This window comes from Stegostoma tigrinum, chromosome 14 (assembly GCF_030684315.1).
Source record: "Stegostoma tigrinum isolate sSteTig4 chromosome 14, sSteTig4.hap1, whole genome shotgun sequence".
Lineage (NCBI taxonomy): Eukaryota > Metazoa > Chordata > Chondrichthyes > Orectolobiformes > Stegostomatidae > Stegostoma > Stegostoma tigrinum.
Genome location: NC_081367.1, coordinates 32,795,030 through 32,818,334, shown reverse-complemented (window position 1 = coordinate 32,818,334; position 23,305 = coordinate 32,795,030). Strand labels below are relative to the sequence as shown.

Below are 23,305 nucleotides of genomic sequence, written 5' to 3'. Positions count from 1 at the left end.
CATGTTCCCTTTACTCAAGTACAGCTTTATGTACAGAGAACAAGTGGTCCTGACTCTGGTCGCTACGTCTGAAATTGCATGGCCTGAATCACGCTAAACTATCTTAATTTTAATTACATCGTTTTACAGTGGAATATAAATGCGAAATAGTTTTTTTTTGTCGCGTTTTCTTGGAAGATATCGATTTCTAGAGACTGCGATTGCCATACTACATTCTACTGACCTCATACTCCCTCTCAGCGCGGTGGTCTTGACGAACGTATAACACTAAAACTCATACTCCTAAAATCGACCACAACGTCCATATTTCACGAATAAGTGCTGCAAGGAATAACTTTTTATTTCACGGCGAAGAATAGGTTAGCTTGCTCAGTTCGATCTGAGTGTGTGTGTGTAGAGGTGGGGGTGGGCGGCGGGGGTAATATACGGTGTTGCCCCATTTTGCAGGACCGAGCGGAGAACTGTGGTGGAGTTGACTGTGCATAGCAAGCTCAGCTTCTTTTCATCTGTTGCCATTCCTCGGAGAACAAGTGGTAACATTATTAAACTCTTTAAAAACAAAACAGCTGTGCAAAGAAAAGACGTGTTTTATTTATAGTTCAGTTTTACACTTGCAGCCACAATAAATAAGCAGCAGCTTGCGCTATTTCCTGCTAACTGAAGAGTTAGAGATGAAAGTCCTCCGCACGGCTTGGCTTTGCCAGGCTGTGAGAGACTCCGCCCAGCCTCCGAGTGACGAAACCTCCCTGTCGCTACTTAAAGGTCGGCAGCTCAGTGACGGGAGGTGAATGTTGCGCTTCCCGGTTCTGCTTAAACTAGGTTCTAACGCAGTCCCTGTTTGATCACAGCGCCTGATGAGAGCGGCGGTCCTCACTCCATTGCTAAGGCCGAAGCGAACGGCTCCGCTCCCCCAGTGTGACGCTCAACTGATCGGGGCCAAGGTAAGACTCAACTCGGACACTTCCATCAAATTGCTCAGGTGGACTTTGGGGGGGATCATCAGTTCTGGAGTTAGCAAACTTCCCAACCCCCCAAACACAAACACACACACCTCTCTCTCCACCCAGTGCTGGAGGATTTTTGTTGGGTTTTAGTGACGGGAGGATTTTAAAGTCTGTCATCCTGCATTGCAGTCTTTGGTGCTAAACACTTTATTTATATTTCTGATTTCTGAAATCAGACTGGGATTCAGCACTCGACCGAGTCTTAGGTTCAGCAGCGGGTCTTTGGTTGTTGGATCTGTTCAGTTTTTTGTTCTGCTGAAGCTCTTGGTTGTAGGGACGTTCAAGGCGATTTGCTGCGAAATTGCTGAACTGGACTGAGTGAGGAACCGCCCCGAACTCCTTCAGCAATTCCCCGCCCGCCTTCACGTAGTTGCTCCTGGGAACATCCACTCTGCACGTCCGAGTTTTGGGATTAATTATCCTGAGCATTGTTGGGAGCTCGCCCTACGTGCCTGAGGGGATGGGGGTGGGGGAAAACAGGTCCTGGGGAGGAGTTGAGAGATTCCAATCTCTTGTTGAACTGTACACCATTTTAACCGAGAGAGGAGGGCAGGGAAGTGGGTGGGTAGCCGAACTTGTTGAATGACTGACTTTCTATCAGCAGGTCAGAGAGTCCGGGTCGTGCACAGTGACCGCAGTATGGAGAAGAGTTTACATGTGTGTGGGCTACGGGCAGCCGGCGCCAAGCAGCCTCCCACCGAGCTGGAGTGCTCCAGATCTGCAGCGGGTACCTGCCCCTCCGAGCTGACTCTCTCCTGCAAAGTGCTGCCGCTTCTCAATACTTTCCTCAAGAAGAAACACGCGCAGAGGAAGTTGGAGGTGAGGAATCACCGAGCGCTCGGGTTAATCCTCACCAGCTTGTTACGGTCGGACAGATTGGGCGACGGGGTGTTACTTTGCGGCAGCTGCGTAGAAAATCGGACCGGTTTGTTTGAATCTCTGAAAAAAGACTCGAAGGAAACTCGAGCGTGCCCGATGTCAGGAAATGATGTTTCCACCCTAATGCCATCTGCGGGAAGTCCTGGCCAGATGCGACCGCTGCCGGCGCTGGAACACGATAGCCCGGAAACTCGGCTCCCAGCTGATCGGTCCTTTGCCACAGAAGCATCAGCCATTATCTCCACGGCTGCACACTCGCTCTTCCAGAACGCAACTTGCTACTCCACCCAAGATGCCATCACCACAGAGCGCTGTAACACCACAGCTCAGCCTCCTGTCGACAACTTCTGTCAGAACCCCCCCTCTCATGATCTGCTGCCCCAGGTGAAAGTTGAGAAAGATGCAAAGACTGGCATTTTCCAGGATAAGAGCGAGGAGGCATCCATTGACCTTGTCTTTGATCTTTTGACCCAGTTACAGTATCACACCCATCAGGAAGATGGGATAGGAATATGTGACGAATTTTTGCAGGGAATTTGTGTTTATGGGAATGACTGTCTGAAACATCACACAGTTCTACCCTATCATTGGCAGCTGAGAAATATAATAACACAGACTTGGCAGGCAGTGTCTGATGATGCACAAGAACATTTAGAAAGACTGTACTGCAATCCTGAAAATGACCAAGTCAAACTTCAATACCAGTAAGTAACAGAAGCAGGGTAACTTTTTTGCTTATCTTGTTTTAAAGTTATTTTAACACTTAAAAATCATGCTGCTTTTCATTGCCTGTTTTGAAATCAGCAATAAAGTGCCTTCATTTGAATTTGATCATTTCCTTGTGATTTTATTTTTAACAATACATGGAAATCTGTCTGAGTAAAGTTATTTATTTGTAAGAAGTTTTTGATAAAGGTGAGGCACCCATAAAGAATCTGGATTGAATGTCTGTCTGTTGAATTTTGGTGTGAAGAGAAGCCCAGTTTTGTTGTGATGTTGTGTTTCCCTAGTAACAAGATGCAGATAACAGCATGCTGCGCCTTTCCAAAATACTTGTTTACAAGTTAGTGCTGCACATTGCTTGCATGGTTACCACACTATTGGTTAGTGCTGTTAATCATTTGTGGGTAACCTAGCTTTAATGAAAATTTGTTTGAACACAGGAAATTGCCTGTTCAGCACCTCCCTTGCAAAAAGGTTGACTACGACCCAGAAGCAGCCAACTGATCAAACATGTCTGCATAACTCAAACAAGTATTTGTAGATTACCTGACTGACTTTGATAGTTCTGACCTTCAGCAATTGCATAAAAATAAAATCAACATATCATTCTTGTACAGAAATGGCTTAAAAGTGATGGTATGCAAGCATAGAGTGATGCATTCCAGATTTAAAATTCTAGAATGCAATGTGCTGCCTTGTACAGCTGTCAGTACTATACCAGCACATACCATTCTACTTTGAACCTTTGTTTATCTATCGTATCTTGTTAGTAACTGGATGGCTCAGAAGGGTCGTTAGAATAATTCTCTGGAACTTTTCTTGACTGCCATTAGGGGAAGGCTGAAGTGGTGTTTTTGTTTGATTTCAGAAAATGCTTGAAAAGCTCAGCAGGCTTGGCAGCACCTGTGAAGAGAAATCAGTTAACATTTCAGGTCTGGTGATCCTTCCTGTGATCTGGACCCAAACTGTTAGGTCTGATTTTTCTTCACAGATTTTGACGGACCTGCTGAGCTTTTGCAGCAACTTCTATTTTTGTTTCTGACTTGTAGCATCCAAAGTTCTCTTGGTTTTCATTTTTTGTTTGAGTTGTCTTTCTTTTGTATCTCACAATTGATCACTGGGAGGGACACACCTAACTTGCTCCTCGGTGTCTGTCAAAATTGCTCTTATTCTGGCCACTCAAGTCCACAAAGAGCAACTGGGATAATTTGACATCTCTTACCCTACTCTCCTTCTGCAATGCCATGAAGCAGCTCCAGAGGGCTGAGTTTGTCATAAATCATGTGTAGTACTGGGGGCATTTTTACTTTCTGCCACTGTGATAAATTAAATGTAACAATACTGTAATCTACAAGCCATGCTAATTGTTTAGCACTGATGTATGAAAACTTAAGCCTCCTTTGATTAATTTAGTTGGAATATCTTGAGTGACTATTTTGTGATTAATATTGATACTTAAAAATGGTGTGATAGTTGGATGGTTTTCAATAACTATTGTAATAAACTGAAAATAAAAGTAGTTTTCAATCATTGTAATTCTTGCATATATTGATGGCACAATAGAGGCGTTGCAGTTTCCTCTTGCAGGAGAAATATTTATTAATTATTTTTTGATCTGTGGTGTAATATGAACTCCAGGATTAGTATTTTAAGAGTGACTTGAGTTACATTTTAAGATTTCTTCAGACTTCCTTGTTAACAAATTATCAATTGGCTTTAATTTTTAAATAGATATTGCCACACACTCGCTTGCATAATTTTTGTACATTAGGTCAACTGGACATGTGATTCAGCACTAGAGAGTAGATTTGAATCTTTACAGTAGTAAAGTCAGGTCAATGACAAAACATTACTAGAACACAATTTTGGATAAATTAGTTCCGAAGAACACAAACAGCTTGTTTTACTGTTGGAAAGGCAACACTTTTGATGCTTACCTTTTGGAATAGCTAATGGGTGAGGTAAAATCTTGTCTGAAATTGCCTTTTTACAGGTGGGATTTGTAGGAGACATAATCAACTCCTTTCCATCCCATAGTGTGATGCATTGTTAATTGCTGATGACCAGTGTAAGATACTAATGCAGTCATTTCTAAATGCTGCTAATATTAGTTGCATATTATGGAGTGTTGTTTTTTATTTTGAGCCTTTTTCTGAACAGTGGTATATGTTAATGACAGATATTTTCAAATGAACACCTGGACTGGAACATTGCTTTTTTAGATTGTGTTCACTACAAAGTGAATGACCTTGACATGGAAGTTGTACAAAACATTTCACTGATTTTGTTCTTGAGCCTGAAGTAAAATATGCAGCTTATATTTGGCTAATAGGATAGAGTAAATGAGGAATCCCTTAGCAGATCCTTGTATTACAACTTGCTTGCCCTTTTGAAAATGTACAGAATTGAATCAGAATGGTCCACCTCTAAGGATATTATCTGTTCTGATGGTCTGTAGTTTTGCTAAGTTTTTTTTGTATGTTAAAAAGACAAATGCCTTTTTAATGGAAAGCACTCTCTTACAGTTGCCATGTGGATCAGTGATGTAGGCAGAAACAAAATAATGCTGAGGACACAACTGAGCTTGAAATTGCAATTTGAATCACTAAACCCATCAATTGATCATATCTTAACAAATTAAAGTTCTGAATGTTATCTTTCTGGTGTGAGGGCTCAATAGGGCATCTGGGAATGGCTCAGCTGTTTCAAAAGATCAAATTACAAGCCTAGGTAGAAACAAATTCCTGAATTTTGGAAACTTTACTATATTTTCTACATCATACTGTACTAAACCTGACAAATATGAAGGAAGGAGCAAACACTTCTTTGCTTAAGCTGTACTGTTTGAAAAAAAACTAAGCATTGGTACATGCCAAATTGACACAACATAAGCAGCATCTGTCTTTACGTAGAGCCTTTCATATCAAAAATTCTGTGCTCGATTATAATTAATTTCTTAGAAATAGAAAAAGATTTTTCAAGGGAAAGACCTTTTTTTGCCTAAATTCTCTTTCAATCCAATAGGCTTGAGCTCAAACAAAATCTATTACCCCTCTCTTCTAATTCATACCAAGCCATGCTTAAGAACAAAAACAGAAGTTGCTGGAAAAGCTCAGCAGGTCTGGCAGCATCTGTGAAGGGAAAAGAAGTTAACGGTTTGGGTCTGGTGACCCTTTCTCAACTGAGTGGTTGGGGAAAACATCAGTTTATATACAGAAAATAGGGGAGGAGTTGGGATAGGGAGTAAACAATAGGATAGAACCCAAAGAGACAGTTGGACAGGGTCTAGGCCTGAAATGTCAGTTCTTGTGCTCCTGAGATGCTGCTTGGCCTGCTGTGTTCATCCAGCTCCACACTTTGTTATCTAGGATTCTGTGGCATTTGCAGTTCCCATTGTCTCTGGACAGACAAAGGAGTTGCTAATGATCAGGTTGGGAGGGTGAATAGTTAATTGAGACTATTAGTGACTAACAGGGGGTGTGTAGTTGCACGCACTGAGGTAACAAGGCCTGATGTGAGGGGTAGGTGGCTGGGACATGGGAGAGTTCAGGCCCTAAAATTATTGAACTTGATATTGAGTCTGGAAGGCTGCAGGGTCCCCAAGTGGAAAATGAGGTGTTTTTCCAGCTTGCGTTGAACTTTGCTCACTCAGGTCTAAGTTCAGTGACATAGAATAATTCCCAGTTAAATAATACTTCAGCCTTAAATTTTGACTCTTAATTTTAAATTCCTAGATTGCTTTGCCTGTTCAGTCTCTAATTATCGTCAGCACCCCAACCCTCCAATCTACCTCTGCCTAACTCTCTGACCTCTCAAGCATTCCTGACGTGATTGCTGTACTATTGGCAGTACACGTTCAGTTACTAAGGCTGCAAACTCTTGAATTCACTCCCTCAATCACTGCATTTTTCTTCCTCTTTATTTCCTCCTAAAGACGCTCCTTGATCAGTTTGTCATCTGCTGTAATATACATTGTTATATGGCTGGGAACTCTTGCTAAATTAAAGACACTGCATAAATATTTATTGTTATCTGATTGAACAAGCTCTTCCCATGTAGTTGTATCCAGATTAGACACACTCTGACGCACTACCCACCAGCAATCATATGGAGGAAAAGTAAGAGAGCTAAAACCCCACAGCCGTTTTGGAAGGTGAGCAGGTTGGGGTTCAAGGGGTGGGTGTGGGTGGGCAGCGATTTATAGTGTATATTTCTCTCCTACACTCCTTGAGCAAACTGAATTCAGGAGAGCAGACTTGCTACACTATTATGTGGTATTCAATCTATCACTGATGTGGCCTCACTCCTTTCCAGGAAATGGTTCAGCTTGTTTTCCAAATGTATGCAGAGAATTAGCATACACCTGAGTTGACAACTTGTCCATAGATCTACTGTTCTCTGGTAAAATAGCCTAGTTGACATCTAAGATAACAAAGTGAGGAGCTGGATGAACACAGCAGGCCAAGCAGCATCTTAGGATCACAAAAGCTGACATTTCGGGCTTAGACCCTTCATCAGAGAGGGGGATGCGGAGAAGGTTTTGAAATATATGGGGGGAGGGGGGGAGCGGTGGACCAAAGATGGATAGAGGAGAAGATAGGTGGCCAGGTAGGGAGGGGATAGTTCAGGACGGAGGGGGATGGTCAAGGGGGCGGGATGAGGTTATTAGGTAGGAAATGGAGGTGTGGCTTGAGGTAGGAGGAGGGGTTAGGTGAGAGGAAGAACAGGTTAGGGAGGCAGGGACGAGCTGGGCTGGTTTGAGATGCAGTGGGTGGGGACGAGCTGGGCTGGTTTTGGGATGCAATGGGGGGAGGGGAGATTTCGAAGCTTCAAAATCTCCCCTCTTTCCCCCCCCCCCACCACTGCATCCCAAAACCAGCCCAGCTCGTCCCTGCCTCCTAACCTGTTCTTCCTCTCTCTTAACCCCTCCTCTCACCTCAAGCCACACCTCCATTTCCTACCTACTAATCTCATCCCGCCCCCTTGACCTGTCCGTCCTCCCCAGACTGACCTATCCCCTCCCTACCTGCCCACCTATACTCTCCTCTCCACCTATCTTCTCTATCCATCTTCATCTGCCTCCCCCTCTCTCCCTATTTATTTCAGAATCCTCTCCCCATCTCCCCCTCTGAAGGGTCTAGGCCCAAAACATCAGCTTTTGTGCTACTGAGATGCTGCTTGGCCTGCTGTGTTCATCCAGCTTCACACTTTGTTATCTTGGATTCTCCAGCATCTGCAGTTCCCAAGATCTCTGATCATCATTTGACATCTAACCTTGCTCTACCTTTGTGTAACTTTGAATATAAGAATCTTGTCATCCCAGTCTATCATCAGAAATAGAATTGAGGCCTTTTAACCGTTTTGTCTATCTCATTCAAATTAGCTTGAAATTGCATATTTTATACAAATACAACTTATTAAGCTTGTCTGAGTAAGATTCTTTAAGCTGCAAGTCATTATTTGAGCCCTGCTCTGAACTTTTTTACATGGCTTTTAAACCACTTTGCCTGGACAAAAGCTGAATGCAGTGTTTTAAAATTTCGTATAAAGCACAAATGACAACATAGCAGCTACTTGCTTCACAAATGAACCTTGAAACAAATGATCAGTCAGTGCTTGACTGAGAAATGTTGACTATCACACTGGAAGAACTCCTTTTGTTCTCATAGTGCCATGAGGACTTTTGACTCATCAGAACGGACAGACAGAAGCATGGTTTAGTGTCTATGGAGCAGTAACTGTGTAAATGTATCATACACCTTCAGAACTGTCACTGAAGAATTAACATGACATTGTGTGTCATTTCTATCCCAAGTGTGGGGCTAAAGCATGCAACCAACCCTCTGACCAGGCTCAAGTTTTCAATAAATTTTGCCGTCGTTAACATTACCTGTTGCACAGAAAGTGAGGAAGCAGGGAGAATGTTGTTGCTAAATATTTATTTAGAACAAACTGAGATTTTACCATAATAGTGTCTGTATTACATCTTTCTGAGAAGGAACTGTTCCATTAACTTGAGCAGAAAGTGATTGCAAAACAACTGTTCGACATGCAATCCCAGTATTTTTACAGTTTTTTTAAATGAGCTCACATTACAAATATTTCTGAAGCCTACTTTTGAATGTTGCTGTAGAATAGCATGCATATTTCAAAAATCTATAACTGTCTTTGCTTCAGTGACCTGGCTGCTTTCTAATGGCGTATGCAGTGCTAATGTCATCAGGTTGACAATGTCACAATGGTTGAATGATTGTGTAAATAGAATTTGTTTGGTTGGAAACAGCTGACAACACAAGACTTATTAAAGTTTCTATTGTTTCTCATAGGAACAGAAATAACCTTGAGACACCTCAGTAAGAAGCAACAAAATGCTGACTATACAGCTGTCATGGTCTTTGTAAACTTTGAAATGAACTAATTCAAAATTAGATTTATAGGTTTTTAAATTGTGGCGTCATTTTATTGTGTTAATTTCCTCATGTCCTCCTTCTGACTTCTCTTTTTTTCCTCCCTTTTTTTCTCCCAGCAACAACACCTTTGAATCATACTGCAGCAATTGTACACTGATTATACAATACCTCTCACCCATTGGGACTTAGTCATTTAATGAGTATTTTTAACATGCGCTACAAAGAAAAAGTCCAACTGATTTTTGCCTTCATCTGTCTTTTAGTAGAACCAATCTATTGGAGGTCACTGGCTAATGCTTAATAGTGTGAAACTAGGTTAATTCTCACTTCTTAGTTTAGACTGACAGCATGAGTGATGCCCTATTTTGAGAAACTATTGCAGTACACAATGAATGGATGTCTGAGATTCCTTAGTTCACTGTTAACTTCCACTATCTGCAGTGTCTTCACTAACTGGGTTCATTTGTGGGCTTTTCTTGTATCAGATATGTCAGAATTCTTTATGATTCATTTAAGATTAGATGTACTGGTATCCAAGTTTTTACAAATTAGTGTTTCTTCATGATAAAATGGAAAGTTTGTCCTAATTCCCTTTTTATAGACATTATTTGCAAAGTCAGGAATATCCCAGTGTAAAGGTTTCAACCATAAATGATAAGAGGGAAAAATTCAGTAAAAGTCAACATGTTCTGCTCTCAGTCATCGTTCGAACAGCTGTCAGTTGATAATTTATTCACATTTCTCCCAATATTGTTGCAATAAAGCTGAAAAGACTTGACTCATACAGGACTTGTTAAATCCAAGTTGAAAGAGGGTTTCTTGGAAGCTGCTCATCAGGGTTGAAATGAGTTTTTTTTGCAAAAGTAACAAATCATTTTAGAAGCTACCAGTGTGAGGCTGTTACAGTTTTTCTGTTTCTGAGAATCAGCAAGCTTGAAGCAGTGGCTGTAAATGTGATGACTGAAGGACATTGCAGCACTTTACAGAATTATATTGAAATAACTATGACTTGCCTTGAAGAAAAAATGCAACATCATATTTTTAAGTCAATAGTCTTGTGGTGATGGGGCTGTCTGTGCCATGAAAAATATTACAGGCTTTCAAGTCTTTACACGCATAAGCGAACCTTCACCCAATTCTATAACTGTGGTTAAAGGGGTGTTGTCTCCAATGGGGAGCGTTTGATTAGGTGAAGTTTCTGGAACAGGCATGAATTCTGAACTGTATCGTAATAGCCATTAAAGCAAACTTGCAATCTTTGCAATTTTCAAGCTATTTTTCATCAAGATTTCTCAAAGACAGCACTTGCTGTGGTGCAAACTCACCTTTATTGGCCAATGATCATCAAGCAATTATGTTTCAGATAAAACAAATTTCATTGGGAGGTCAATGTGCCTTACTTTCTTTGTTTGAATGATACATAAGTATTGAGTAAGATATTAAGGTGTTTTTCACATTAGAAATATTCCTAAACTGTGCTGAATTCATGTGTCAGCTGGGATGTTGGTAGGAATGCGACACCAGGATTCTTACCCAGCTCTCAACATGGTAGAGTATGAGTTTGCAAAACCTCCCACCAGAAAACAGTTGAATCTCATTTTTGCCATTTACTACATTATCAAAATAGTTGAAAATTTACCCTCTATTATGGCTTTTAGTGTTAAACCCAATAAATAGGAAAACTTCTTTCGACTCCATTCTGATTCATATTGGTTTGCTGAAGTGAAATAAATGGAGTAGATCATGTGAAATGCAAATGTACATCTGACTTGATGCCTTGCCTACTCTACTATTCAACAAGATCATGCCTGACCTGATTTGTGGCCTCCACTTCACAACTGCTTCCTTCTGAACCTTTAATTCCCTTTTTGTTAAATGAGAATCTGTTATCTCTACTGTTTTCTCTTTTTTAAAAAAAATCAACGATTCTGTTCCCACTGTTCTGAGGGAAGAGTTTCAGCCTCTCCCTGTGAGAGCAAGAAGGTTTCTTCACCCCATCTGACATGAAAAAGCCCTCTTAGTTTAAAACTGTATCCCCTTATTCTGGTATCGCCCATAAAGAAAATCATCCTTTCAGCATCTAGTCTGTCAAGTCTCCCCAGGATCTTGTAACTTTCAAGATCACCTCATTCTTCTAAACTCCAGTCAATACAGACCCAATCTGTCCAAGATTTCCTACGAAGATAGTTCTCTTCCAAGAATCAATTAAGTGAACTTTCTCTGAATGACTTCTAGCATAAAAGAGACCAAAACTCTCCATAGTACCCCAAATATTATCTCACCAATGTCTTGTGGAAATGTTCCAAAAAATCTTCTGTTTATTAGAAGCATGGAATGTACAAGTAATGTTTTAAAATTTGAATTCCTAGTTACTTGCTGTACCTGCATACTGACCTTTTATGATTCATGTGCAGGATATCTGGATTCCTGTGCATCTCGGTGCTGCAATCTCTTGATTTTAAATTATTCATACTTTTTGTATTCGTCCAAAGTGGACAGTTTCATACACTTCCATCTCCATATGATTATCCTCCATTTGCCCAACTTATGCATTCTACATTGATGTACATTGTAAATAGTTGAGAGCTCAGCACTGATCCCTGTCATAGTTCACTCTTGTCAACCTGAAAATGACCCATTTATGCCCACACCATTTCCTGTTTTGGTAATCAATTCTTTACCCATGCTAGTATGTTTAGCCTTCCACCGCAAACTTCCAATTGTCAGGTTACATTGATAAATTGCTTTCTGAAATCAGTCAAGTTCTAGTTTTCTAGAGTCAGTTTTTATGTGTCTTCTGTTCAGCACCTGTGCCTTGCCTAATGGTTAGATAAGATCTTTACAGGCAGTCATTGCAAAATCAATTCACTGCCTGTTCAGACATGGATGGAAGCACTTCATTCATTTTTAGTATGATGGCCATGCCCTTTTGATTACCTCTACCTCTTAAATCTCCTTGAAATGCTTTGACTTTGTGTACTATTACACATCGTTATTCTGCTACGTGCAAATGCAGTGTTACAACAGTCAGTGCTCAGGGAACAGAAGAGCAATTGTTTAATAATTTTTTTCTAGTTCTAATGAAAAGTGGTTTTCTTGGCATGCTTTCCTGGCTCAAGGTGAGCTGCAGGTATCCTCTTCTTTCATGAACAAGATTGGTTGGTTGATTGATGTTTACATGTTGCACTGGTGTGTTGTCAGTGACTACTTTGAGACATTCGCAATTTCAACCGTTTTTCTTCTTCCCGAGAACCAGATCCAATCTGCTGAATTGGCTTGTTGGTCAGACGTCTGTTAAAAGAACCAGTCCATTTTGTATACAATAGAATGTGGACACTGAAGTTGCTTACCTACTAGAAGTGGAAAGTGATTAATTTTCCATTTGTAGATAATTGATCAGCAGTAGGAGCGCACCAACCCAAAAGAGAACCAGGGGAAGATGAGGTTTGCTCATTCCAATCTTTGAATGGAGAATGTTTGTTTGTTTGTTTGTTTGTTTGTTTGTTTGTTTGTTTACTTTTTGGATTTTTTTGAGCTATTTCCCATGCCAAAATTCACGCCCGCCCCCCCCCCCCCCCCACCAACATGTTTTCTTGATGGCACACGAACAGTGAAAACACAGAATGATCTTCATCTACATTTAGCCTTCATAAAATAGTTCTCCTCAACCTTTTTTTTCTGGGATTTACCATTTCGTCTTTCTGAAACTTGGTAGAAACAATAAACAAATTTTATATATTCAGCAGTTAGCAACTTGTATCTCATATAGTGTGGTCACAGGCTATTGCTAGCAGATTTTATTGTCTGTTGAACATTTGTACTGCAGATGGTTATAGGTTTTGCATGTTGCAGCTTACCAGTACTGAAACATGGCTGCCTGGTTCAAATTGTTGCCCATCTTTCAACTTACATGTGCAACTATTTAGAATTGCATTCAGGACATCAAAGGTATGACTTAACTATACAACTATGTACATACGGTTGTCAAAGAATCCAAAGCCTGGAAGCCAGTATCTACAGGTCTCTGGCATAAAGCAGCTGGATGCTGCAGTTTCGTCTCAAGATTTTATTTATTGTCGTACAATGTAATTTTTCATGTAGCCTAATGCATTATACTAAATCATATTCTTTTAATGTTTACACTTTTATACAACATTAGCTTGTTAATGGAACTTCCTTTAGAAAAATCTGCATTTTGTAGGGTGGATTTTAATGAACTTAAGATCACTGCCTTGAAGTATTCTGTTCTGCAAACTTTGCAAAGATTTTGACTTTTAATCCTGTTTGTAACTTAATTAGAAATTAGACTAAATATTCCTAGGGATGGTAACCTTATGTTTTATTGTATTCTCAGGGGTCGTGTTTTCTCACTGGATTTTAACTTGATGACCGTTTATGATGTAGAATTCAACCAAGTGAGGAGATTGTCCACTGTTTCCATGGCAAATTCCAGCTCTCAATTCCACACAGTTTGGAAGTACTATTGCAGGGAACACTTTGGCTGGAGAGAGTATTCTGAGGTATTATGAATTGCAGTCATACTAGCCAACCACTCTAAAGCTGACTTATGTCTAGTAGATCAAATTCCTGAAAATTTTAATTATTACATAATGAAAAAACGTTAATGTTGAGATAGTAGCAAACTCTACTTCACTTTTTTTGTTCCTATCTGTGAAACTAAATTGTATCAAATGGGCAATTAACAGTCATGGTATTTCTTTATTTAGCATGTTCCACGGTATGGAGATGTTAAACTTAATGCTAATGAAAATATTCAATCTTTAATGATGAAATAGTTTGAATAGATTAAATAAACTCCAAATTGTTAGGCTTAAACAGTAAAGCAGGTGAGACAGTAAGCTTTCACTCAAAGCTTATGTTGTGATATAAAGTGTCAGGAGTTTGGTACATGACTGATTTTTAAATCAGAACTTTTCTTAAAAAAAACTAATGTTTGTAGAAAATGGTTTCTATTTCAGTGTTTTTCATTATTGAAAAGAAGTATTAATCTTGTTACTCCTAGGCTGTTGTTCAGTGTATTGAGGAAGCTTCATCCCGTGGCATGAGTGAGATCTGCTTTGTTATGCAGCAAAACAGATATATCCTGAATTTAACGGAGGGCTTTCAGCAGAATGCTGTATTTGGTACTCGGCGACGAATCACTCGACGACCCTTGTTTTGCTCTCGTGTAATGCTGTTACCTTGTTTACAGTAAGTTGAGCGCTGAGTTTACTTGACGGGAAGAAATAGTGACTGACTAGGTTAGTCAGTGACCTACAGTTACATATTTCAGCGGAAACCTCTTTTTAAGAGGACACATTTTGGAATTTAAATCTACCTTGCTTGGGGAACTTCAGCCTTCCTAAACTAATCATTTAGTGACTTCACAAAGTTATGGCTCTGACTCATGTGAATCAGCACAATTTCAATATTCCATCATTTAATAGCTACTGATGTGTAAATCATTTTTATGACTAGATGCATTACCAAAAGGTAAAGGCATCCCTGACAATACTGCCTCAGCAACCGCTTTATTTTGGAGGCTGATATCTTTTTTTTTTCCCTAAATTGATATTATAAGGCTGTAAAATTTGCAAAATAATATTCAGCAAGGCTAAGTAAATAACCTGAATGACAGTCAGATATGTTTTAGTAGCCTTTACCTCAAAAATATTGTCAAAGTTGTGGCTATGTTATCGACCCTTTCTGGAACTAATTTTGACACTTTCTCTGGATATTTGCAGTGCTTAAACATTTAAAATCTTCAAATGCCAACAACTGGAAAAAGTAAAATGAATCTATTGGGGCACTGCAACACAGCCCTAGCTGGATGCACCAGATCTGAATCTAAGTAATGTTCACAGCATCCTTTTCACAGAAAATGTAATTACAGCAAATGTTGGGATTTTTAAAAAACTATTTGGAGAAGATATTAAATTCTATTGTACCAGAGATTTTTCCAGTTATCTTAAATGTAGTTTAATATATATCTCACTACAAAATGGCTCCTCTGGTTTCCCTTGTAACCCCTAGAGATTCCAAAACACAGTGATTACTTCTACTAAAGTTTTTCAGGGCAATGCTTATCTTCAGCATTAACAGTTTCCCCTGCCTCGTACATCATTAGATGATGTTTTGTTCCTTCCTTCTCCCCTCATAGTATCCTGTAACACAGTTCCTGGATCCATAATTAAGTACAATATTTCAAAAAATTAAATCATTGGTTGTGAAGTGTTTTCTCATATCCTTATTGGCATGGCTACAAAATAACCTGTGGGCTCCAAACAGATTTTCTTTAACCTGGATGAATGCCACTTTTGATCTGTCATGTGTGCCTTTCAAGCAAAAAAAACCCAATGTGGTGACATCATGTCTCCAAACAGGCTTATTTTCTTTTGAAGAAAGGTAAACTATGCAGAGAGAGTGAGGGTATAGGAATTCTGGATTACTCGACAGAGGTGGCATGGACCTCCATGGGCTGAATAATTTCCTTCTGTGCTGTACGGCTGACTCCTGTTTGCTTTTAAGAGTTTTGACAACATGCCAAAACTTCTGGCCCTCATTGGCATTGCAGAGCTATGGGTAATACCAGTTATACTGGTCCAGATGCCATTCTGGAATGATAGTTGAAGGAATATCATAAATTCTGTATCATCAGGTAATAATTGGATTGTCAAACAATTGCGGTCTGAATTTCCTGACTCCATCCCACTGAGTCAAATGTATAACTATATACATGAATTGGGAGGGTAGAAGAACTTTCAGGGTTTCCAGTTTAACTGATGGTGCTGTGCTGCCATCTGTAGGTCACCCGTGACTCAGAGGTAGCAAGCACTCCTGCTGATATGTCAAAATGTTCTGGAATCCACTAGACTATAGCATTTCATGCAATTGATGTTGACACACTGGGATAATACTGAGTCTGCTGCATTATCCTAGGCAATGCATTTCCAATGAGATTTGTACTGACGCTCTATCTGCCCTCTGGATGTGAAGGGTCCCATAGCATTATTTTGAAGCTGAGTAACAGCATTTTCTTGGTATCCTGTTCAATATCTTTCCTTTAACGGAGCTTCAAAACAAATTATCTGGTCACAGTCACATTACTATTTGTGGATACATTCCGTGTGCAACTTGGCTGCCAAGTGCCTTGCAATAAAGCAGTGACTACACCTCAAAGTACTTCATTAATTATAAAGCAGTTTGCAACATTGAGGTTGTGCAAGGTTCTATAGAAATATTCAGGATAACCCATGAAGTTAGATTAATGAATGTGCAAAGGAATTTTTTTAAACTCTTTCAGTGGGCTACACCGTGATCAGAAAGGAGAAGGGATGGTTTCAGTACTATGTAGAAGAATTGAATCTCCAATTGTTAAATGTTACACAATGGTAATAAGACTGACTTAATGTTTAAGCATTCTAATGGTACAAGCCCAAATTAGTCAAATATTAGCATTACGGTATACATTGTCCACACCCAACTTTCTAAATACTGTATGGATGACCTTTTTAAGTTCTGTTAGTATTGTGTGTGTGTGTGTATAGCATATACTATTATGTTCAATTTTTGGCTTCTTGTTTTCTATGTATCAAGATATTGCAATGAGCCATCTTTCTACATGCTCTGGGAAGAGCTGTACTGGGGGCACTCATAAATTCATGGCTACTACATGCTGGTCCATTTATATAATGACTCATGCATGAGCTACCTTTTGTGTTTGGAAGAATGGTAATTGTTGTTACATGTGTAGATCAAAGAACAATCTACATCAGTGTCCCAATAATCTGTATCATATGAAAGCTTGTCTACTATTGTTTCATTGTGGGATAAATATGGAGTGTCTTCAGGTAGTGCCAGAGAATCTTAACATCCACTTGAACCATCAAAGGTTACAGAAGGGGCCTCTGTTTCACATCTCTACAACAATGCTGCACACTTCATCCTCTATTGCAGTTCTAAAAACAGAGAATTTGAATTGAAACCCAGAATGGTGGTTGTAGCTCAAATAAAGAGTTTCATTCTGAGAGTCTATAACCTGGCTGATGTGAGAGCTGGGAAAATTTCAGGTTAAAACAGTAGCTTTTTATTCTGGCCACCATTTACAACTTTTGAACATTGTACAAGTAATTTTATTTTCCATCTAGCTGTACAAAGGGTGCTGTATGATTTCTGTGCAACTACTTTATGCTGTTAATTGAGTTGTATCAGTTACAGTTTCTATTTTTTTTTAATTAGGACTCTAGCTGGTACATTGGGCAGTCTCTCAAAATTACCAGATGGGTCAGTTGCTCCACAAGTCAGCTTTCCTGCTGTCTCTTCCCATGCAAAACACTATCCTGAAACGTGGATTTCAATGGAACTATCGGAAGATTTCATTCAAGTGCCTGTCTCCATCGAAGATAAGAGCTATAGAACTGTGTACAATCTTTTCCACAAAACAATACCAGAAACCAAATTTAGGATTTTAAATATACTGAGGGTACAAAATCCATATCTTTGGGAAAAATATAAAAGGTAAGAAGTTGGATCAAAAATGTTATCCAATCACTAAACTTGCATTTGAACTGTGAATATTGGTCACTGTTTATGGCAAGTATGGAACATAACTCCTCCGCATTTGTGGTGTGTAGTATTTGGCCTGGTTTTATTACTGGTCTGTTTGCACACTTTGATTTTGTGTACAGAGATACCAGAAACAAACCTCTAGATCACGCAAAAGTAGTTCCCATACTAGCAGTGCACATTTCAATTTTTTTTAAACAATACCTAATTTTCTTCAGTGGAAGATGAAAGATTGATGCTGAGTCATATTGCTTGTCTTTTTATTGAACTTGATTGCATCCTTAAGTTGCAAAACTGTATTAGGAATTGTGATGTTTCCAAATGTATGAGTGACTGTGAAGTGACTTGATTTACCTTTTTGTGCTAATTGCAGTTTAATTTTGAGCTGCTTTGATCCAAGTTGTGTTGTTGGCTTGCCGTAATACCTGTTTGTACTGCAGTACTCGCTTGTAATGGATAAGTGCTTTTTGAATTTCCACTTGGCCAAGATATTTGCCTACTAAGAGCAGACATCTGAAATTCTGGAGCAAGCTCATCTAACATGTTAACCAACTAAACTAGTCAGGGAATTATGTTATGTGCTCTCTCATTTCTTTGTCATATGTGACGTCAACATTCACAGCTCACTATCAACTGCGTGATGTCAGAAAATTTTAGTCGTCTTAGATAGTAATGGACTAGGGCAGAAGACCAGGCAATAAAGGTACCTAAACATTACACCGAAATGGGTATGATATTGCACATTGGCATTCTCCATTTGCTGCTGAGGTATAAAATTGCCATAGTAGATTGGTGACTCATTATAGAAACTACCAAGCTTTCATGTTGAGTTGAAAGTCAATGAAAATGAAGATTGGTTGATCTGTAATGCTAAATTGACACCAACTAGCACTGATTTTTGTTATAGCATTACAGGTGAAAACAAGTGAAAATCAGATTGGCAGTAGTATAGAATTCTTCAAAGCTTAGCTTTTAAAACTGAATCATGTTCAACCTCGTGTGCAGCCCTTTAGTCTGATAACGTAATATGGATCAAAAATCATGAACTAATCTCTGTCAAAACTAGTATAAATGGGGAAGTTGGGAAGAACCAGGTTGTCTGAAAGTGAATCCTGGATGACTGTCAGTAGAAATGGTAGTAATATTTTGTCACCTAGACTATAATACTTCCTTTAATGCTGACAAATTAGGAATGGAGGTTCAAAATGACTTTTGGACCTATGTACACATCCATTGGATGTAGTGGACAGGTATAACATAACATTTATCCAAAAAGTTAGTAAACACTGGCCTTTTTTAGAGGACTGGAAAACAAGGGTTCGTAGTGAAGTTGCAGCAATGTAAGAAGACACAGTTACACAACACTTGGAGTACTCCGTTCCATTCTGGGCTCTACATTTTTCAGAAATGTTTTGGCATTGGGTGAATGCAGTGTACAGTTAAACTAAACCTGGATCCCAAATTTTGAAGAAAGATGATCTAAGCTAGGGTTACATTCACCGCATTTGTAAAGGATTTGAAGTTGAAGAACTGATAGGATTGATTAAAATCTGGGTCTAAAAATTGGGACTGTTCGGGAGGGTACACAAAGGATGATAGATGTTTGGACTTATCCTGTGCAAACAACAGTTGATGCTGGGGTTAATAGTTTAAGTTTTTAAAGCTGGGACTGAATTTTTGCAATCCAAAGGTATTAAGTGATATGGGCAAATACAGTGTATAAAATTAGGACACATCACTTGTGAATGGTGATGCGGTGTTGAAAACTTAAAGGCATGTATCAATTCCATTGGGTTGGTTCTATTTGCATATATTTAGCAGTTAAAGTACTTTTGCTGTTATTTGCTAAAATACACCCTGGGAAATTTTAAGAGCCTGAGTTTTGTTGTATGGTGCATAGTAGTTTTGGACAATTCTAAATCCTGTTCACTGTCTGTCTCTGTCAAAGTGCTGTACAAAAGTGTTCACCACAGGTTTGACCAGTTCTTTGTTTTAGTTATGGAATTTGCAGAGATGCATTACTACTTAATCTTGTCTGGTTTTGCCTTTTTTAGAAGGTAAACTTCTTGTCATACAATAAATTATCTTTATTGTTTTTGCTACAGGAAAAAGGAGTACATGTCACGAAAGATGTCTGAAATGGACAAGATCCTTAATGAAAGACACCTATTTCATGGAACCTCCCAGGATGTAGTTGATGCCATCTGTAAACATAACTTTGACCCCAGGGTGTGTGGAAAACATGCCACGATGTTTGGTCAAGGCAGCTATTTTGCCAGAAAGGCAAGCTATTCTCACAACTTCTCAAAGAAGTCCCAAGAAGGTGTTCATTATATGTTTTTAGCAAAAGTCCTTATAGGGAAGTATACGTTGGGCAAGCCTTCAATGCGGAGACCACCACCACAGTCCCTTACTGACCCTTCCAGTGACTTGTATGATTCATGTGTGGATAATCTGCTGGAACCTCAGATTTTTGTCATCTTTAATGATGACCAGAGCTTCCCCTACTTCATTATTCAGTATGAGGAAGTTGGAAGTATAGTCACTGTTTGATGGACAATGATTTAACAGTTATTACAAACAAAGACCTGGAGATGCTACAATGAACTTGTCTACACACTATAGACTTTGAGGTCTTTATAAATGGAGTTAGAGAAACTACATGACTCTCTCAAATGACCACCTGATGTGAGACTACTGGATTTGCAGTTCCTTGACCAGTGTAAATAGTATAATACATTGCCTTGAAAATATTCAGATGTTTATGTGCCTCTGTTTGTGAATGAGTGTTTATTTATATCAGGAAAAAATGTTGCCCATTTTTAATTCTGAAATATTTGAGAAAGTTGTATACTTGACCTGAATACAGCAGTTTTATTTTTGAATTGTCAGAAGCTGAAGTTGTGAAATTAAATGTTGAGCACTTTTTTAAACCAAAGTTTTATACTGAAAGACATTGCTCGTGATCTCAACGGGGTGAAGCAACTGCCACAAATACAAGGGATGAGTGCATTATGCTTACCTTACTTGCAGTAGATAAAATTTGCCACAACAGTCATGTTGTTCGCCACAAGAAAGGAAGTCCTTGCCGTGAGAAAGAACCAACTGAGCCTTTCTCAGCTATAAATTGTGGTGACTGCACTCTTGATCTCATTGACACATTCTTCACTTCTCTATCTTCTCTAACAATTTTCTTGGTCCAACTTTCTCCTCCACTGATAAATTGAGACCAACATTATTGCTGTGTGAAAAACACAGAACTGTACAGGTACATTTGTGTAATTCATCATTTTGTAAATCAAGAGGAAATAAAAGTTAAAAGCAAAAACATCCCGTTAGTGAGTAGCAAATACCATTTTTAATCCTAATTCCTCTTACTGTGAACTAAAGTAGTAATGAGAAGACTGCATAACCCTTCAAATAACAATGTTGACCTGCAGTGGTGACGTGTATTAGGTTTATAGTGTAAAACCGAAAGGAAAGGTTTTGAAAGACTGTTTTAGAATCATTTGGCTGGAGAAACTTTGTGCTGTGAAATATTCTCCATACTCTTTGCTTTGACCCCACTTTCAGTAACCTGAAGCAAACCTTCCCTTGAATCTGGTTGACAATGAGGTGTAAACATTACATTGCATCATGGGAGCAACTGTCTGTCAGGAAACCAATTACACCACTTCCCTTAGCCTATTGAAGGCAGACACATGGCTATCATGTCCTGGCAAAAATGTTCGGCCAGCAACAGTTGAATTTTGAGATCTGCCTGATTCTAATGCAATACTGTCTCTCATTACAGTGAAATAATTATTCCAAAATTGGCTTCATGACTTGCAGCAGTCAGTAGTAGCTGCTTAAAAATAGTTTTTTTAAAAAAGTGTTGATGTGCATAGGCATGCATATTCTTACCTGTCCTAGGACCTTTGACAATAGAACAGGAGGACATCTGTTGAACATGTTCCTTTATAGGCACTTTGTGCAAAGTGAACAGCTGTGACTATTAAAGACTAAACCCCATAATTTGATTTCACTTAAGAGTTAGAATTTGGTAATAATTGCTTTTATAAACTTGAAAAATAAAGGCACACAAAAGCAAAGTACAGAAGTCTAATATGCTAAAACAAAGTTTGATCCCTGACTTTTAAAAAGTATGAATTTCTCCTATATTTGGGATATACTGTAATTATAGTTGGCACCATACAAGATCAAAAAGCCAGAGTTGCCAATAAAACAAAAGGATCAGGGATGAAATCATTACTGGTTTGAGGAACAGCATCTGTATTGACTTTTAAAAATGGGTAATTGCAGAAGAGCACAAATGAGAGAAAATGTACAATCCTTTGGTTTTGATACATTTTACCAATTTACATGTCACTTAAGCAAAGGCTAAGTCCACATCCTGTATTTGGTTAAGTTGATTATGTATTTATTGCCAGTGAATTGAGTCTAAAATTGAGACTGATATAAAACTGCAGGTAGATCTGTGCATGTATATTGTTAAATTCGGTTTCAGACTGAAATTACACTGCTTTGAAACTTGAATAACATCGCTGTTTTTTTTAAGCTGTGATGAGAGAGCACCTTTATCATGTTGATGACAAATTCTTCTATTTGATCACCCTTCATATAGTAGAGAAAATAATTTGATTTGTCAGTTAAGTATAGATATAATAGGAAACATCTCCCTATTTTTATGTGAAACTAAAAGAATTGGCCATTATTGTATGCATTACTCCTTTGATATTACAGCACTTAATATTGGATGAAACACCAATTTTTAATTGTGTTTGCCTTAAATTCTACCGAATACTCTAATTTCTGTACAGAAATAGGCTTGTGACTTCTTATGACCACAATTTGCCACAAACCAATGGATGGATTAGTGAATTAATTTGTCACATTACAGCACAATTAGTTCCATTATTAGGTGCATTTGTTGAAATGCATGTCAACTAAGTGTTTGTCTTAAATATATTTAAGGGTTTTTTCCTTCCTGTTTCTAATAAGCCTGCAACGGTGCAAGAGGGAGTTTTCCCAATTTATGTATTGGGAAAGAAAAAAGAAATCTCATCCTCAATGCCAAATGCGTGGCCCTTTCAAAGGGAACAAGCCAAGTTTTAACTCAAGTAAACAAATTTTCATTTCGTTTAATAACTCTTCCAAGAACTCTAGAATTATTGTATACCATTTGACGACACTGAGCTGTACTTACTGAGTCAAGTGACTTTTTTTTTTTTAAAAAAATGAAATAAAATTAGCCATCTTATTTCCTGACTAGCTTCTCCTGGTAATGTCTTTAATTCAACATTGTAAGGATGGTAGCATGATAATGTTTGTGTCATGCAGGCCAATTATAGGGCATTGTACCTTTTTTGTGTTAAGCAGTTTTAGATGTCCAAAGGGCAAGTTGAGAGATAAAACTCATCAAGGTCAACAGCCAGATAAGATCGAGTACTGGGCTATGCACCTGGCACGATATTCCTAGAGTGTGGTCCAAATCAACATTCAAAAAGATCTTCCGGTGAACCATTGTGTTTTCTTACAGAAAGGTTGAATTGTTTGATAAGTAAGAAATTTATTCCAGAGGACGGTAATAGGAGTAGAGATGCTATGCAGGTCACGGTGACTGAGGAGGGAACTCCTTCACTAGAAGAGTTCAGAATTGATTAGAGCAGAGTGTTGGATCGACTGATACTTAAAGCTGACAAGGCACCAGGACTGAATGAGAGG

The 23,305-nt window shown here is 38.8% G+C and overlaps 1 protein-coding gene across 2 annotated transcripts; it reads left to right on the top strand.

Moving 5' to 3' along the window:
* The first annotated feature begins 730 nt into the window (after nucleotides 1–730).
* On the top strand, nucleotides 731–22,849 carry tiparp (TCDD-inducible poly(ADP-ribose) polymerase). Of its 2 annotated transcripts, none has more exons than XM_048542791.2 (6): nucleotides 731–941; nucleotides 1,609–2,587; nucleotides 13,371–13,536; nucleotides 14,040–14,227; nucleotides 17,255–17,533; nucleotides 19,687–22,849. In XM_048542791.2, the coding sequence occupies exons 2-6, from the start codon at nucleotides 1,644–1,646 to the stop codon at nucleotides 20,132–20,134; spliced, it is 2,025 nt and encodes a 674-aa protein (XP_048398748.1). In that variant the 5' UTR covers nucleotides 731–941; nucleotides 1,609–1,643; the 3' UTR covers nucleotides 20,135–22,849. The 2 variants fall into 2 exon arrangements, with proteins under 2 accessions (XP_048398748.1, XP_048398749.1); XM_048542792.2 differs by having other exon boundaries at nucleotides 1,606–2,587.
* Nucleotides 22,850–23,305: the final 456 nt, after the last annotated feature.

What these genes read in the sequence shown, in the direction of transcription:
- tiparp (XM_048542791.2), top strand. Translation starts at nt 1,644, where the DNA reads ATGGAGAAGAGTTTACATGTGTGTGGGCTACGGGCAGCCGGCGCCAAG. An exon ending in CAAGTCAAACTTCAATACCA is followed by an intron (nt 2,588 to 13,370) that starts GTAAGTAACAGA and finishes TTGTATTCTCAG; the next exon opens with GGGTCGTGTTTTCTCACTGG. An exon ending in ATGCTGTTACCTTGTTTACA is followed by an intron (nt 14,228 to 17,254) that starts GTAAGTTGAGCG and finishes TTTTTTAATTAG; the next exon opens with GACTCTAGCTGGTACATTGG.